General features: G+C 43.9%; 1 protein-coding gene across 1 annotated transcript in view; it reads left to right on the forward strand.

The window, feature by feature from the left end:
* The window catches only part of PBRM1 (polybromo 1), a gene marked incomplete at both ends in the record, with an annotated part of 166,621 nt that overhangs the window by 101,174 nt on the left and 49,219 nt on the right, over positions 1 to 16,228 (forward strand). The window contains one exon of the mRNA XM_080715199.1: positions 6,537 to 6,722. Within this exon, the coding sequence (XP_080571325.1) occupies positions 6,537 to 6,722 (186 nt within the window). The remainder of the gene's footprint in view (positions 1 to 6,536; positions 6,723 to 16,228) is intronic.

Below are 16,228 nucleotides of genomic sequence, written 5' to 3' on the forward strand. Positions count from 1 at the left end.
ACTCTCTCTGAATTCTTTTTGAAACACCTCTATTATTTCTACAGTTATTTTCCTGATTTGATCTTATAGAAATCTCTGAATTTCTGTTTTATCGGGTTCTGATGTTGTGGGGTTGTGGGCATTCATTGCTCCATTGTTATTCCTCTTTCCCATGATTTCTGAAGTTTGTGCCTTCTCTGGGTTCTTCCCTTGGGTCACTATGACTTCACTTAAGGTGCTCTGGATCTCGAGTCTGTGGTATCTCGGTCCCCACTACGTCTTTACTGGGTTGTATGGCAGAGTCTCAGACCCAGGGAGTCAATCGAGGCTGCTTTAGACCATGGGGAATGCCAGGTTGGGCGTTCTCCTATCGTGTGATATCTCTGCCACCGCCACTTCCCCACTAGGTCAAGTCCCTGGGAGTACAGTACTGGGATTTCTCCTCCAGGGCCCGCAATTTGACTCACCGTTGTTGAGTGCGCAGATGTAGCTGTCGTGGACTCGGTGAATTCGCTGCTGCTGCTGCCGGTGGCAATATGGCACTGCTGCCACGCTCTCGGCCGTGAGGCTGGCGCATTTCTTCTCTGGTTTTGAGCTCCGCTCTGAGTCCCTGCAGGGTGTGCTGAGCCCAGCCACTGGGAGATTTAGATGCTCCCTGCACCAAGAAATCTGCCGAATTCCTCCCAGCTGATCCGCAGCAGCTCACCTTGGCTCACTGTCCGCCACTCCTCTCTGGAGCCTTGTGGGCTGTTGAGTGCGTTGGTCTGGAGCCGGAGCCATCTGGTGAACTCGCCGCTGCTGCCAGAAGTAAAGTGCTGCTGCTGCACCCTAGGGCGTGAGGCCGGCGTACCTCCTCTGTAGCTCTGGGCTCTGTGGCTCTGGGCTCCGTTCTGAGTTCCCCTCCTCTCTGGAGCCTGGTGCTGCAAGAAAAGACGGTGCCCGCACCATTCCGCGCCGCGGCTCCAGCCGCAGCACTGCAGTCTGGTTTCTTTCTGGTGTCTCATTTTTCCAGCCCTCTTTTTCTCTTTCCCTTGTAATTAAATTTTTTGTTTCTCTGCTGATGGTGTTTTCTGGCTATGAAAGGCACTGATTTTGTGGTAATAGAGATTGGTTGTTAGCGGGGCTCGTAAGCCCCACTTTCCTCCGTCGCCTTCTTCCCGGAAGTCCCTGCCCATTTTTTATTCTTTATTTTGAAACAGGGTTTCACTAAGTTGCAGAGGGCCTCACTAAGTAGTTGAGGGTGTTTATGAACCTCGATCCTCTGGTCTTAGCTTCCAGAATGCTGGGATTACAAGCATGCGCCATTTTATGCCTGGCTAAGAAAAATCTTAAAAGCAACAAAACGACTTAACACATACAAGAAAAGAATAATATGTTTAATGAGTGACTTCTCATAAAATAATGTAGAGGCAGGTGTGGTGTTCACACTTGTAGTCCCAGCATTTGGGAGGGAGAGACAGGAGGATCATGGTTCAGATCATGGTTCAAGGACAGCCTTAGCTACTTAGTGTGGCCCTTTGCAACTCAGACCCTTTTTCAAAATAAAGAATAAAAAAAATAGGGCTGGAGGTATAGCTCAGAGGTACAGTGTTCCTAGGTTTCATCCCCAGTACTGCAAAAAAAAATAATAATAATAAATAAATAAATAAAATAATGGATATAAGCGCAAGGTTTTCTTGCACTTACTAAAAAATTATTTTTTAGCAGTGGTAGAAGTGGGTAAGAAATGAGGCTGAGCCATGCATGGTGGTCCATGCCTGTTGTCCCAGTATTTCAGAGGTTAAAAGTGGAGGATTGAAGGTTCAAAGTCAGCCTCAGCAACTTAGACTCTCAGAAACCTAGTGAGACCCTGTTTCAAAACAGAAAATTTTAAGCCAGGTATGGTGGCACACACTTGTAATACCAGCATTTGGGACAGTGAGACAGGAGGATCTCATGTTCGTGGTTGGTCTCAGCAACTTAGGCCCTCTGCAATTTAGCAAGGCTCTGTTTAAAAAAACAAAATAGGATGGTGGTGTAGCTCAGAGGTAGAATGCCCTGGGTTTAATTCCCAGTACCACCAAAAAAAAAAAAAGTGTCATTCACATGCTACCTGGATGACCCTTGAAAACATTAGACTATAGGAAAGTAACTCAGATGGAAAAGGACAAATATCGTATAATTGCACTTGTTTGAATTATCTAAGTATCGAACCGGCGTGGTGGTACACACTTGTAATCCCAGCATTTGGGAGGCTGCGACAGCCTCAGCTACTTAGTGAGGCCCTTTGCAACTCAGTGAGACCCTGTTTCAAAATAAATAATTAAAATGGGAAGCCGGGTGTGGTGGCACATGCTTGTAATCCCAGCATTCCGGAGGCTGAGACTGTGGAGGATCCTGGTTTGCGGACAGCCTCAGCTACTTAGTGAGGCTCTCTGCAACTTGGTGAGACCCTGTTTCAAAATAAAGATTAAAAAATAGGGCAGGGGATGTAGCTCGGAGGTCAAATGCCTCTGGGTTCTATCCCCAGGCCTTCCAAAAAAAAAAAAAAAAATGAGTCTGGGGGTGTAGCTTGGAGGTAGAATGCCCCTGGGTTCCATCCCCAGTAACGCAAAAATAATAAATAAATTAAATAAATAAATAAATAAATAAATAGTCTAAGTATCTAGAGTTGGCAGATTCACAGAAATAAAGAATAGATGTAATAGTAGCTGATATAACTAATGGTTTATTGATTATAGGATTTTTATTTGGAATAGTGAAAACATTTGGAAACAGTAGTTAAAATTTAACAGAGTATAGCTTGGTGTGGTAGCACATGCTTGTAATTCCAGTATTTGGGAGGTGGAGACTGGAAGATCGTGGTTTGCAGACAGCCTCAGCTACTTAGTGAGATCCTGAGACCCTGATTCAAAAATAAAGAATAAAAAATAGGGCAGACGGTGTAGCTTGGAGGTCGAATGCCCCTAAGTTCTATCCCCAGACCTGCGGGGTGGGGGGATGGAATTAACACAGTATAATTCATGAATGCCACTGATTTGTACATTTAACAGTGGTAAAAAAAAAATGCAAATTTTATTATACATTACCAAAATTTAAAAAACTAATATACCAAACAACATTGAATTGAAAATTTTAAGTAGATGAATTGTGTGGTATGTGAATTACATCAAAATTAAGCTATTTTAGCTGGCATAGTAGTGCATGTTTGTAATCCCAGTACTTAGGAGGCTGAGATAGGAGGATCCAAATTCAAAACCAGCCTCAGCTACTTAGTGAGGTCCCTCACAACTTAGATCCTGAATCAAAATAAAGAGTAAAAAATAGGGTTGAGTATGTAGCTTGGACGTAGAATGCCCCTGGGTTCTATCCCCAGCACCACAAAAGAAACATAAATAAATAAATTAATAAATTAATAAATAATAAATAATAAAGCTATTTTTAAAATGCCATGACAGATTGGGAGGTTGAGACAAGAGTTTCACAGGTTTGAGGCTAGCCTCAACAACTTTGTAAGACTTTCTTTGAAAATTTAAAAAAGGCTGGGGTGTCGATCAGATTGAACCCCTCTGAGTTCAATCCCTGGAACCATAAAACACAAAAGAAACAATTTTAAAATCCAGCTGGACAAATTCTATTGGATTTCTTGGCTCAGAACAGTCCTCTGTGTCTTAGTACTCTGTCATCACAATCAGTTTTTTTATGAAAGAAGATTACGACTTAGTAGTTTTGTCAACCTGTTTTCTGTCTCTAAAATTTAGGGATTGGACTGCCTTCTCTTTGTACTGTCTCTGTCCCTTTCTGTCCAGTTGACACCTTACTGGTATAAAATTCTATGTATTCATTCATTCATTCATTCATTTATTTATATTTTTGATACAGAATTTTGAACCCAGGAACATTTTACCTCCAAGAAAAATACCAGCCTATTTTATTTTATTTTATTTTTTATTTTTTAGTACTGTGGATGGAATCCGGGGGCATTTTACCTTTGAGCTACACTCCCAGCCCTATTTTTTTATTCTTTATTCTGAAACAGGGTCTCAGTGAGTTGCAAAGGGCCTCACTAAGTAGCTGAGGCTGTCCGCGAACTGTGATCCTACTGTCTCAGCCAAATACTGTAAACCAAATGCTGGAATTACAAGCGTGCACCACCACACCTGATTTTGATTTATATATATATATGGGTTTTTTTTGGGTTTTTTTTTTGGTTTTTTTTTGGTGGTGGTGGTACTGGGGTTCCTGGAAGCCCTTCTACCTCGGGGCTACACTCCCAGACCTATTTTTACATTTTCATTTTGGAAACAGGGTCTCCTAAGCCAGCGCACGGCTGGCTTCGAACCTGCGCGATCCTCCTGTCTCCGCCTCCAAAGTGCGGGGATTACAAGCGTGCGCCACCACGCCCGGCGCCTTGATTTATATTTTTGAAACAAGGTCTTGCTAAGTTGCTGAGGCTGGCCTTGAACCTGCAGTCCTCTTGTCTCATTCTTCCAGGTACTAGAATTGCAGGTGTGCACTACCAAGCCTAGCTGCTAGCGTAAAATTCTCAAGAATTTTTTGGATTCACTTTCTTTTTCAGAAAGATTTGATCAGTTAGTCCCTATGGCATATGCAAATGATAGCATGTACTGGACCCATTAAAGTCTTTAAAGGCCAAGTGTGGTGGCGCACACTTGTAATCCTCATGCTTGGGAGTCTGAGACAGGAGGATTATGCAGGTTTGAAGCCAGCCTCAGCTACTTAGTGAGGCTTTCAGCAATTTAGTGAGACCCTGTTTCCAAGTAAAATAGAAAAATAGGTCTGGGAATATGGCCCAGAGGTGGAAAGCCCCTGGGTTCCACCTTTATTACCACCAAAAAAAAAAAAAAAACAGTCTTTAACAAAAATAAGTCATTGTAGAGCTGGGCGTGGTGGCACACGCTTGTAATCCCAGCATTTGAGAGGCTGAGACCCGAGGATCGCGGTTCATGGACAGCCTAAGCTGCTACTTAGTGAGGCCCTCCACAACTCAGTGAGACCTGGTTTCAAAATAAAGAATAAAAAAATAGGGCAGGGGCTGTAGCTCGGAGGTCAAATGTCCCTGGGTTCCATCCCAGGACCCGCAAAAAAAAAAAAAAAGTCATTGTAGCCTGGCATGGTGGTGCATGCTTGTAATCCCAGCATTTGGGAGACTGAGATAGGAGGATCATGGTTTGTGCACAGCCTCATCTACTTAGTGAGGCCCTTTGCAACTTAGTGAGAATCTGCTTCAAAATAAAGAATAAAGAAAATTGGACTGGGGTTGTACCTCGGAGGTAGAATGCCCCTATGTTCCATCTCCAGTACTGTAAAAAATAAAATCGTCTTTGAAAAGCATTTCATCTCAGAAAATATTTATGATGTATCAAATGTGTATATATGTGAACATAAAATATATGTATTCTTTATTTATCTCAATTGTAAAACTCCATTAAACTAAGTGTAGTGGTACACTTTTGTAATCCCAGTACTTGGGAGGCTGAGACAGGAGGATCACAGGTTTGCAGCCAGCCTCAGCTATTTAGGTCGTTCACAACTTAGTGAGACTCTGTTTCAGATAAAATAGGGCGAGGGGGTAGTTCAGAGGTAGAAAGTCTCTGGGTTTCATCCCCAGTACCAAAAAATAAGTAAAAACAAATATAAAACTCTATTGTGTGCCGGGCGTGGTTGCACACACTTCTGATCCTAGCATTTGGGAGGCTGAGACAGGAGGATCGTGCTTTGCGGACAGCCTCAGCTACTTTGTGAGGACCTTTGCAACTCAGTGAGACCCAGTTTCAAAATAAAGAATAAAAAATAGGGCTGGGAAGCTGGGCTTAGTAGTGCACACTTATAATCCCAGCATTTGGGAGGCTGAGACCGGTGGGTCGTGGTTGGAGGACAGCCTCAGCTACTTAGGCCCTTTGCAACTCAGAATTCTTTATTTCAAAATAAACAATAAAAAAGGGATAGGGGTGCATCTCAGAAGTAGAATGCCCCTGGGTTCCATCCCCAGTACTACCACCAAAAAAAAAAAAAAAAAAAAAAGACCTCTATTGTGACATAACCATGTATTACCTGTTAGAAAAAAAATTTTTTCCAGGAACTTTAGGATACCATAGAAGTACCTCAGAAGTTTTCTCTAGGATTACATGATTTATAAGTAACTTATTTTATTACTTTTGCTTTTCTGAATTATTAAAAGTTACATATTAAGATGGTTATTTTTCTATAGAAGCTCTATATATTTATTTAAATTAATGGCAGTAGATTATAATTCAAAAAGGCAATTTTTAGGCTGGGTATGGAGGCAGACACCTGTAGCCCCAGCTGCTTAGGAGTCTAAGGCAAGAACCTCAGACTTGAGCCCTGGGCATCCTAACACAACCCTTACTCAAAACGGGGTAGAGGTAACATTTAGAACATTTAGAACATTTAGAAATGAAGATATACTGTTTTTCCTGACTGCTTCCTTTTATGTCACAAAAAGAATTAAATGCATTGTTTAATTAAATACATTGTTTGAATCCTGTTTCACTATGTCATACCTTTAGTGAGTACCTTTTTTTTTTTAATCCAAGAAGCTGAAAAGAGTGAAGAGTCCTCCAGTGCTGCAGGCCTGTCAGGCTTACATCGCACGTACAGCCAGGACTGCAGCTTCAAGAACAGCATGTACCATGTTGGAGATTATGTCTATGTGGAACCTGCAGAAGCCAACCTGCAACCACATATAGTCTGTATTGAGAGACTGTGGGAAGATTCAGCTGGTAAGTTTGTTTTAATTGAGGCACATTTTGGTGAGATGTAGCTGTTTTACTCCTTTTTCCTCAAGGAAGAAAATTTTAACTTACATACTTTATGCCTTTCAGTAGTAGTTCTGTTTTGTCAATAAATGCTATTGTTTAATGTGTCAATAAATATAATTAAGTACAAACCATGTGTAACACAGGATACAACACTCTTGGGCAGTGTCCCAATTGAGTCAGAAAAATTACAACTTCTTTTTCTTTTCTTTTTTTTTTTTTTTTTAAGGTCTGGGGATGGAACCCAGAGGCATTTGAGCTCCGAGCTACACCCCAGCCCTATTTTTTAGTCTTTTCATTTCTTTTTTTGTATGTGTGCTATTATAAAAATTATATAACATAAACTTTGTCATCATACCCATTTTAAGTGTACAATTTGGTAACACTGATTATATTTATAATGACATTGATTTTATTTATATTTATCATTTATTTATAGATATATTGCCACTACCTATTTATAACAATTTTATGACTCTAAACAGAAATTCTATAACCATTAAGCAATAATTCCCCATTCTTCCCTCTGCCCATCCCTGGAAATTTTTAACCTACTTACCTTTTTTTTTTTTTTTTAATTTTTTTTATTGGTGCATTATATTCATACAACATATTGGGGTAAAAAACTTGTATGTACAAACATGTACTCATCGCTGATTTAACCCCTACCCAATTCCCACCCCATTCCCTCCCCATCCCTTTCTCCCTTGCTTGGCTTAGTGATTAACTTTGATATGTTTAAGTACATTGTGTGTTTTATTTATTTTTTTAATTAATTAATTTATTTTTTAAATTGGTGCATTGTGGTCATATATCAATCACATTGAAGTACAAGACTTGAGAGGATATACAAGCACACATCATCCAATTAGCCCTCATCCAGCCCCCATCCCATTCCCTCCCCTTCCCTCGATCCCATGCTTCTTTGGTGATTAACTTCCATACATTTGTTTATGTACCTCCTGCGTTTTAAAGAGGCTCTGTCTTCCATTATTTCATACTCTCTGATTGGTCACATTAGTTACTTCACTATAGGGCCCTTTCTATAGCCCAACCTCTTCCTGTTGCCCCTTTCCTCCTAGTTATTGCTGATTAGGGGAAGCATCTGATTTATGTTTTCTGCAATATTTTTCTGTGCATGCTGCGCTGCAATTACCGATACCACTCTTGAGGGCACCAGTAGTGGCCTGGCTACTCAGTGGACTGATCCAGACCTTCCTTGCTGGCTCAAGCAGCGGCCTTGCCTCATGGGAGGCCCTGGTTCTCATCTCGCTGGCCCCCACATGGGCCTAACCCCTCAGCTGGCTTCGATCCCGACCTCGGATGCCGCAGTAGTGGCCTTGCCTCACGGCAGGCTTCAATGCTGGCCATTGGCCCAGGCACTAGCCTAACCCCTTGACAGGATTCCGATCCCGGCCTTGGAGGCCCCAGTACCAGCCTTGCCTCACAGCTGGCCTTGCTGGCCCCAGCACCGGCCTAACCCCTCGGCAGGCTCTTATCATGCTCTTGGAGGCCCCAGTACCGGCCTTGCCTCATGGCAGGCTCCGATGCCGGCCTCGCTGGCCCCAGCACCTGCCTAACCCCTCGGCAGCCTCTTATCCTGGCCTTGGAGGCCCCAGTACTGGCCTTGCCTCATGGCAGGCTCCAGTGCTGGCCTCGCTGGCCCCAGCACCGGCCTAACCACTCGGCAGGCTCCGATCCTGGCTTCAGAGGCCCCAGTACCGGACTTGCCTCACGGCAGGCTCCGGTGCCGGCCTCACTGGCCCCAGCACTGGCCTAACCCCTCGGCAGGCTCCGATCCCAGCCTCGGAGGCCCCAGCACCGACCTTGCCTCACGGCAGGCTCCGGTGCCAGCCTCGCTGGCCCCAGCACCGGCCTAACCCCTTGGCAGGCTCTTATCCTGGCCTCGGAGGCCCCAATACCGGCCTTGCCTCACGGCAGGCTCCAATGCCGGCCTACTGGCCCCAGCACTGGCCTAACCCCTCGGCAGGCTCCGATCCCAGCCTCACGGCAGGCTCCAATGCCGGCCTTACTGGCCCCAGCACCGGCCTAACCCCTCGGCAGGCTCCGATCCCAGACTCGAAGGCCCCAGTACCGGCCTTGCCTCACAGCAGGCTTCGGTGCCGGCCTCGCTGGTCCCACCACCAGCCTAACCCCTCAACAGGCTCTGATCCCGGCCTGGGAGGCCCCAGCACCGGCCTTGCCTCATGGCAGGCTCTGATGCCTGCCTCGCTGACCCCAGCACCGGCCTAACCCCTCGGCAGGCTCTTATCCTGGCCTTGGAGGCCCCAGTACCGGACTTGCCTCACAGCAGGCTCCAGTGCCGGCCTCGCTGGCCGCAGCGCCGGCTTAAACCCTTGACAGGCTCCGATCCCAGCCTCGGAGGCCCCAACACCGACCTTGCCTCATGGCAGGCTCCAGTGCTGCCCTCGTTGGCCCCAGCACTGGCCTAACCCCTCGGCAGGCTCTTATCCTGGCCTCGGAGACCCCAGTACTGGCCTTACCTCACGGCAGGCTCCGATGCCGGCCTCGCTGGCCTCAGCACCGGCCTAACCCCTCGGCAGGCTCCAATCCCGGCCTCAGAGGCCCCAGTACCGGCCTTGCCTCACGGCAGGCTCCGATGCCGGCCTCACTGGCCCCAGCACTGGCCTAACCCCTTGGCAGGCTCTTATCCTGGCCTCGGAGGCCCCAGTACCAGCCTTGCCTCATGGCAGGCTCCAGTGCCAGCCTCGCTGGCCCCAGCACCAGCCTAACTCCTCGGCATGCTCCGATCCCGGCCTCGGAGGCCCCAGCACTGGCCTTGCCTCACGGCAGGCTCTGATGCCAGCCTCACTGGCCCCAGCATCGGTCTAACCCCTCGGCAGGCTCCAATACCGGCCTTGGAGGCCTCAGTAGTGGCCTTGCCTCACGGCAAACTCCGATGTCGGCCACTGGCCCCGGCACCCACCTAACCCCTCAGCAGGCTCCCATCACTGTCTCTGGTATTATTATTTCAAAGGTTCCAGGTGTAATGTATCAGATCTCTGCCTCCCCTGAGCACTGGCCACTGCCATTGCCACTGCCTCCACCATTTCAAATCCTTACCAGGCTCTTTTTTTACTCTGAATGTTGTCCAGTGTTCCTAAGCATGCGTGATGGTAGCATTCGACATTTGGTGTAATTTCTCCAAAAAAATAAGGTTGGTAGGATCCGGTTTCTGCTTCTCCTGAATACAAGTCTCCACCTCCATCACGGAGACCTCTTTCAACACCGCCTTTCTCCTTGGTCTCCGCTAAACTCTCTCCTTACAGGTGATGTCCAAGATTCTTAATAATATAGAGAAACAGCAGTTCTCCTTCATGGGGAATTTTTCCATAAGTTCCAGTGCATTTAGATAAGTTTTGTCTGCATCTCCAGTGTCCTGGGATCCGCAATATTTATCTTTTTCTTTTCCTTTTTTTTTTTTTTTTTTTAATAAGAGAAGACAGTATTTGTGGTTTGAGGAGGTAGTGGGATCAGGCACTCACTCAGTAGCACTGTAACCCGGTGGGTTTCCCCATGGGTACAGAGTGCTTCGCACTATTCCGCCTGGGGCCCAGGGTCCCGCAGCCTAGCCCTGGCTGGCGTGCCCCGCCTGACCCCCACCCAGAACCCAGGGTACTGAGCCCGGTTTCTCCAGGGGTCTGGCGTGCTACGCGCAGTTCGGCCTGGGGCCCAGAGTCCCGCGACCCGGGCCCCGGCTGGCATGCCCCGCCTGACCCCCGCCTAGGTCCCAGGGTACTGGGCCTGGTGTCTCCAGGGGTCTGGCGTGCTATGCGTGTTCCGGCCCGGGGCTCAGAGTCCTGAGAACCGGGCCTGGCTGGCGTGCCCCACGCGACCCCCACCCGGCACCCAGCGTCTTACTGAGTCCGGTTTCTCCAGGGGTCTGGCGTGCTATGCGCAGTTCGGCCCGGGGCCCAGAGTCCCGCAACCCGTGCCCCGGCTCCATTGTGTGTTTTAGAGATTTTCCTCTTTCCCCCCTCCTTTCTCCTTCTTTAGGTTGTCTTGTTTGCTCCTCTATAGGATTTCCTCTTTCAAGAGTTCCTCCTATGACCCATTTCTCCCTAACTCACATATTAGGGAAAGCATCTGATTTCTTATTTTTTGTGACTGACTAATCTCACTTAGCATAATGTCCTCCAGTTCCATCCATTTTCCTGAAAATGATGTAATTGAGGTTTTTTTTTTTTTTATGGCTGAGTAAAATTCCATTGTGTACATATCCCACAGTTTTGTAATCCATTCACCTGTTGATGGACATCTTGGCTGGTTCGATAGTTTGGCTATGGTGAATTGTGCAGCTATGAACATAGATACACATGCATTAGTTTGGTAGTTTGGTTTCTTTTCTTTTGGGTAGATACCCAACAGTGGTATTGCTGGATCAAATGGTAGATTTGTTCCCATTCTTCTGAGGATTCTCCATACTGTTTTCCAAAGTGGTTGCACTAATTTGCAATCCCACCAACAATGTCTTAGAGTTCCCACTTCTCCACATCCTCGCCAGCATCTGTTGTTGTTTGTGTTTTGAATGATTGCCATTCTAGTTGGAGTTAGGTGGAATCTCAGGGTAGTTTTGATTTGCATCTCTCTGATTGCCAGTGATGTTGAGCATTTTTTCATGCATTTATTGGCCATTTGAATTTCTTCTTTTGTGAAGTGTCTATTTAGTTCATTTGCCCATTTTGTTATTGGATGCTTTGTTTTCTTAGTGTTGAGTTTCTTGAGTTCTCTTTATATTCTAGATATTAGTCCTCTATCGATGATGTAGGTGGCAAAAATCGTCTCCCATTCTGTTGGTTCTCGATTGAGGTTCTTGATAGTTTCCTTTGCTGAACAGAAGCTCTTCAGTTTCATGCAATCCCATGTATTGATTCTCCTTTTAATTTGTTGTGCCTTTGGGGTCTTGTTGAGGAAATGTTTGTCAGTACCTATGTGTTGCAGTGTTGGACCTATGCCCTCTTCAAGGAGCTTCAAGGTCTCTGGTTTAATTTCCAAGTCTTTGATCCATCGTGAGTTGACTTTTGTACAGGGTGAAAAAGTGGGATTAATATCCAGTTTTCTGCATTTGGTTAACCAGTTTTGCCAACCCCATTTGTTGATGAGGCTATCTTTTTTCCAGTGTATGTTTTTAGCCCCTTTGTCAAAAATCAATTGGCTGAAAGTGTGTGGACTTGTTTCTGGGTCTTCTATTCTGCTCCATTGGTCTATATATCTGTTCTTTTGCCAGTACCATGCTGTTTTTATTACAATGGCTTTGTAGTATAGTTTAAAGTCAGGTATTGTGATTCCTCCTGCGTGGTTCTTGTTGCTGAGAACTACCTTGTCTATTCTGGGCTTTTTGTTATTCCAGATAAATTTAAGGACTGATTTTTCTATGTCTGTGAGGAATGATCTTGGTAGTTTAATGGGCATTGCATTAAATCTGTAGATCACTTTTGGGAGGATGGCCATTTTAATGTTATTTATTCTGCCAATCCATGAACATGGAAGGTCTTTTCATCTTCTAACATCTTCTTCGATTTCTTTTTTCAGTGCTTTATAATTTTCTTTGTGGAGATCTTTTACCTCCTTGGTCAAGTTTATTCCTAAGGTATTTTATTTTCTTGTGGGAGATCCTGACTGGAAGTGTTTTCTGAATTTCTTTATCAGTGGTTGGTGTACAGGAAAGCTTCTGATTTTTTAAGATTGATTTTGTATCCAGATACTTTGCTGAATTTGTTGATCAGTTCTATAAGCCTTTTGGTTGAGTTTGTTGGGTTTTCTAAATATAGTATCATGTCATCTGCAAATAGTGAAAGCTTAAGTTCTTCTTTTCCTATTTGTACTCCTTTGATTTCCTTTTCTTGCCTTAATTGCTCTGGCTAGAGTCTCTAGTACGAAAGAAGTGGTGATAGTGGACATCCTTTTCTCATTCCGGTTTTTAGGGGGAATTCTTGAAGTTTTTTCCCATTTAATATGATGTTGGCAGTAGGCTTATTGTAGATTGCCTTAATAATGTAGAGATATGTTCCTTCTATTCCAGTTCTCTGCAGTGTTTTTATCATAAATGGATGTTGAATTTTATCAAATGCTTTTTCAGCGTCTATTGAGATGATCATGTGGTTTTTGTCTTTGATTCTGTTTATATGATGAATTACATGGACTGATTTTCATATATTGAAACAGCCTTGTATCCCTGGGATGAACCCTACCTGGTCATGGTGAATGATTTTCTTGATGTGGTTTTGAATGCCTGTTGCTAGTATTTTGTTTAATAGTTTTGTATCCAAGTTCATCAGAGATATAGGCCTGAATTTTTCCTTCCTTGAACTGTCTTTATTCGGTTTGGGTATTAGTGTGATGTTGGCTTCATAGAATGCATTTGAGAGTCCCGGTTTTTTCTATTTCGTGAAATAGTTTGAGTAGTATTGGGGTTAGCTCTTTTATAAAGGTTTTATAGAATTCACTTGGGAAACCATCTGGTCCTGGGCTTTTCTTTAATGGTAAGCTCTTTATTGCTGTTTTCAATCTCTTTGATTGCTATTGGTTGGTTTAAGTGTTCTATATCTTCTTGACTCCATTTAGGAAGGTTGTATTTATCTAGGAAGTTGTCGATTTCTTCCAGATTTTCCATTTTGTTGGAGTATAGTTTTTCAAAGTAGTTTCTGATAATCCTCTGGATTTCCACTCTGTCAGTAGTAATGTCTCCTTTTTCATCCCTTATCTTCATAATTTGGGTTGATTCTCTTTTTTTAGTTAGGTTGGCTAGTGGTTTATCAATCTTGTTAATTTTTTCAAGAAACCAGCTTTTGGTTTTGTTGATTTTCTGTATTTTTTTAATTCTCTATTTTGTTATTTTCTGCTCTAATTTTAATAATTTCCCGTCTAATCCTGGCTTTGGGGTTCAATTGTTCCTGCTTTTCAAGAGCTTTGAGGTGTGTCGTTAGGCTATTAATTTGAAGATTTTCTGTTTTTCTTATGTGAGCACTCAGTGCTATAAATTTTCCTCTTAATACTGCCTTCAAAATGTCCCAGACGTTTTGATAGGTTGTATCTTTATTTTCATTTGTTTCTAGAAATTTCTTGATTTCACCTCTTACATCTTCTATGACCCATTCTTCATTCAGAAGTGTGGTGTTCAATCTCCACATGTTTATGTTGTTTCTCTGGGTCTTCTTATAGTTGATTTCTAGTTTCATTCCATTATGGTCTGAAATGACACAGGGAAGTATATAACATTTTTTAAATTTGCTAGTGCTCATTTTGTGTCCCAGGATGTGATCTATTTTGGAGAATGTTCCTTGAGCAGCTGAGAAAAATGTAAACTCCGCTGTAGTTGGGTGAAATATTCTATATGTGTCCAACAGGTCCATTTGGTTAATGGTGTTCTTTAGTTCTGAGACATCTTTACTGACCCTTTGTCTGGAAGATCGGTCTAGTATTGTGAGAGGTGTGTTGAAGTCTCCCAGTATTATTGTGTTGGGATTTATGTGTGACTTCATGTCACAAAGAGTTTGATTTATGAAAGTATAGCTGCCCCTATGTTTGGAGCATAGATGTTGATCATTGTTATTTCCTCTTGCTGGACTATTCCTTTTACCAGTAAAATGTGACCTTCTTTGTCTCTTCTAATAAGTTTGGGTTTGAAGTCTAACTTGTCTGATATCATAGTTGATACTCCTGCTTGTCTTCGAGTACCATTAGCATGGATTACCTTGCTCCAGCCCTTTACCTTGAGTTTGTTACTATCTTTACTTGTAAGCAGCAGATGGATGGATTCTGGCTTTTAATCCATTTTGCCACTTTATGTCTTTTTATTGGGAAATTGAGGCCGTTTACATTCAGTGTGATTATAGAGAGATAATTTTTAATTCCCAACATGTTAAGATCTTATTTCTGTTTGAGATACTGTTTATTCTTCTTTGCTTAGTTGTCTGCTGGATGGGAATTCTTGTTTCTTTGGTTCTGGCGTGTATTACCCATTTCCTCTTTGCAGTTAATCTCCTTGAGTATTTTCTCTAGCGCTGGTTTTAAAGACATAAATTCCTTCAGTTCCTGTTTGTCATGGAAGCTTCTTATTTCCCCATCTAATTTGATGGATAGTTTTGCTGGGTAGGAAATTTTTGGCTGGAAGTTGTTTTCTTTCAGAGTTTGGAATATGTTACTCAATGCCCTTCTGGCTTTCATAATTTGGTTTGGGAAATCTGAAGTTATTCTAATTGGTTTGCCTCTGAATGTCACGTGGCCTTTGTTTTTGTTGCCTTTAAGATTCTCTCCTTGGCTTCCACATTAGTCATTTTGACAATTATGTAGCATGGGGATCCTCTTCTCTGATCCTGTCTAAAGGGAATTCTATAAGTTTCCTGGACCTGTGTGTCGACCTCTTGCTCTATGTTTAGAAAATTTTCTGCTATTCCTTGAAGAGATTTTTGATCCCTTTGGTTTCACCTTCTTTTTCCCTCCTCTATTCCAATTATTCTTTTGTTAGCTCTCTTGAAATGGCCCCATATTTCTTCAATGTCAGTTTCCTGCTGTCGGATTTTTTTTTTTCTAAATTAGAAACTATGCGTTCATTTTTGGAATGATCATCTTCAAGAAGCGAGATTCTATTCTCCATGTGGTCTAATCTGTTGTTTATACTTTGAATTGAGGCCTTTATTTCAATGATTGCATCCTTTATCTCTTTTTGACTCTCTCTGAATTCTTTTCGAAAGTCCTCTATTATTTCTAAAGTTATTTTCCTGATTTGATCTTCTAGAGATCTTTAGATTTCTGTGTTATCAGATTCTGATGTTGTGGGGTTGTGGGCATTCACTGCTCCATTGTTATTTCTCTTTCCCATGATTTTGGAAGTTTGTGCCTTCTCTGGGTTCTTCCCTGAGTCACTACAAGTTCACTTAAGATGCTCTGGATCTTGAGTCTGTGGTATCTCAGTCACCACTACTCCTTTACTGGGTTGTATCACAAAGTCTCAGACCCAGGGAGTCAATCGAGGCTGCCCAGACCGTGGGGGGTGCCAAGTTGGGTGTTCTCCAGAGGGAATTGTGACTATGGTGTGATATCTCTGCCACCGCCACTCCCCCACTGGGTTGCACTGCTAAAATCTCCGACCCAGGGAGACTATCTGTGCAAGTCCCTGGGAGTGCCGTACTGGGATTTCTCCCCTAGGGGCCGCAATCTGACTCACGGTTGTTGAGTGCGCTCATGGAGCTGTAGTGAACTCAGTGGATTCCCTGCCGCCGCCACTGGCAATATGGCACCACTGCCACGCCCTGGGCCGTGATGCGGCGTATTTCTTCTCTGGTTTTGAGCTCCGCTCTGAGTCCCTGCCAGGTGTGCTGTGCTCGGCCCTTGGGAGCTTTAGATGTTCCCTTCGCCGACAAAACTGCTGACTGCCGCCCGGCTGTTCAACACCTGCTCACTTCTGCTCGCTGTCCGCCCCTCCTCTCTGGAGCCTGGTGGCTGGTTGA

Source organism: Muscardinus avellanarius, assembly GCF_963383645.1.
Source record: "Muscardinus avellanarius genome assembly, chromosome: 18".
In the NCBI taxonomy this organism is placed as follows: Eukaryota; Metazoa; Chordata; class Mammalia; order Rodentia; family Gliridae; genus Muscardinus; species Muscardinus avellanarius.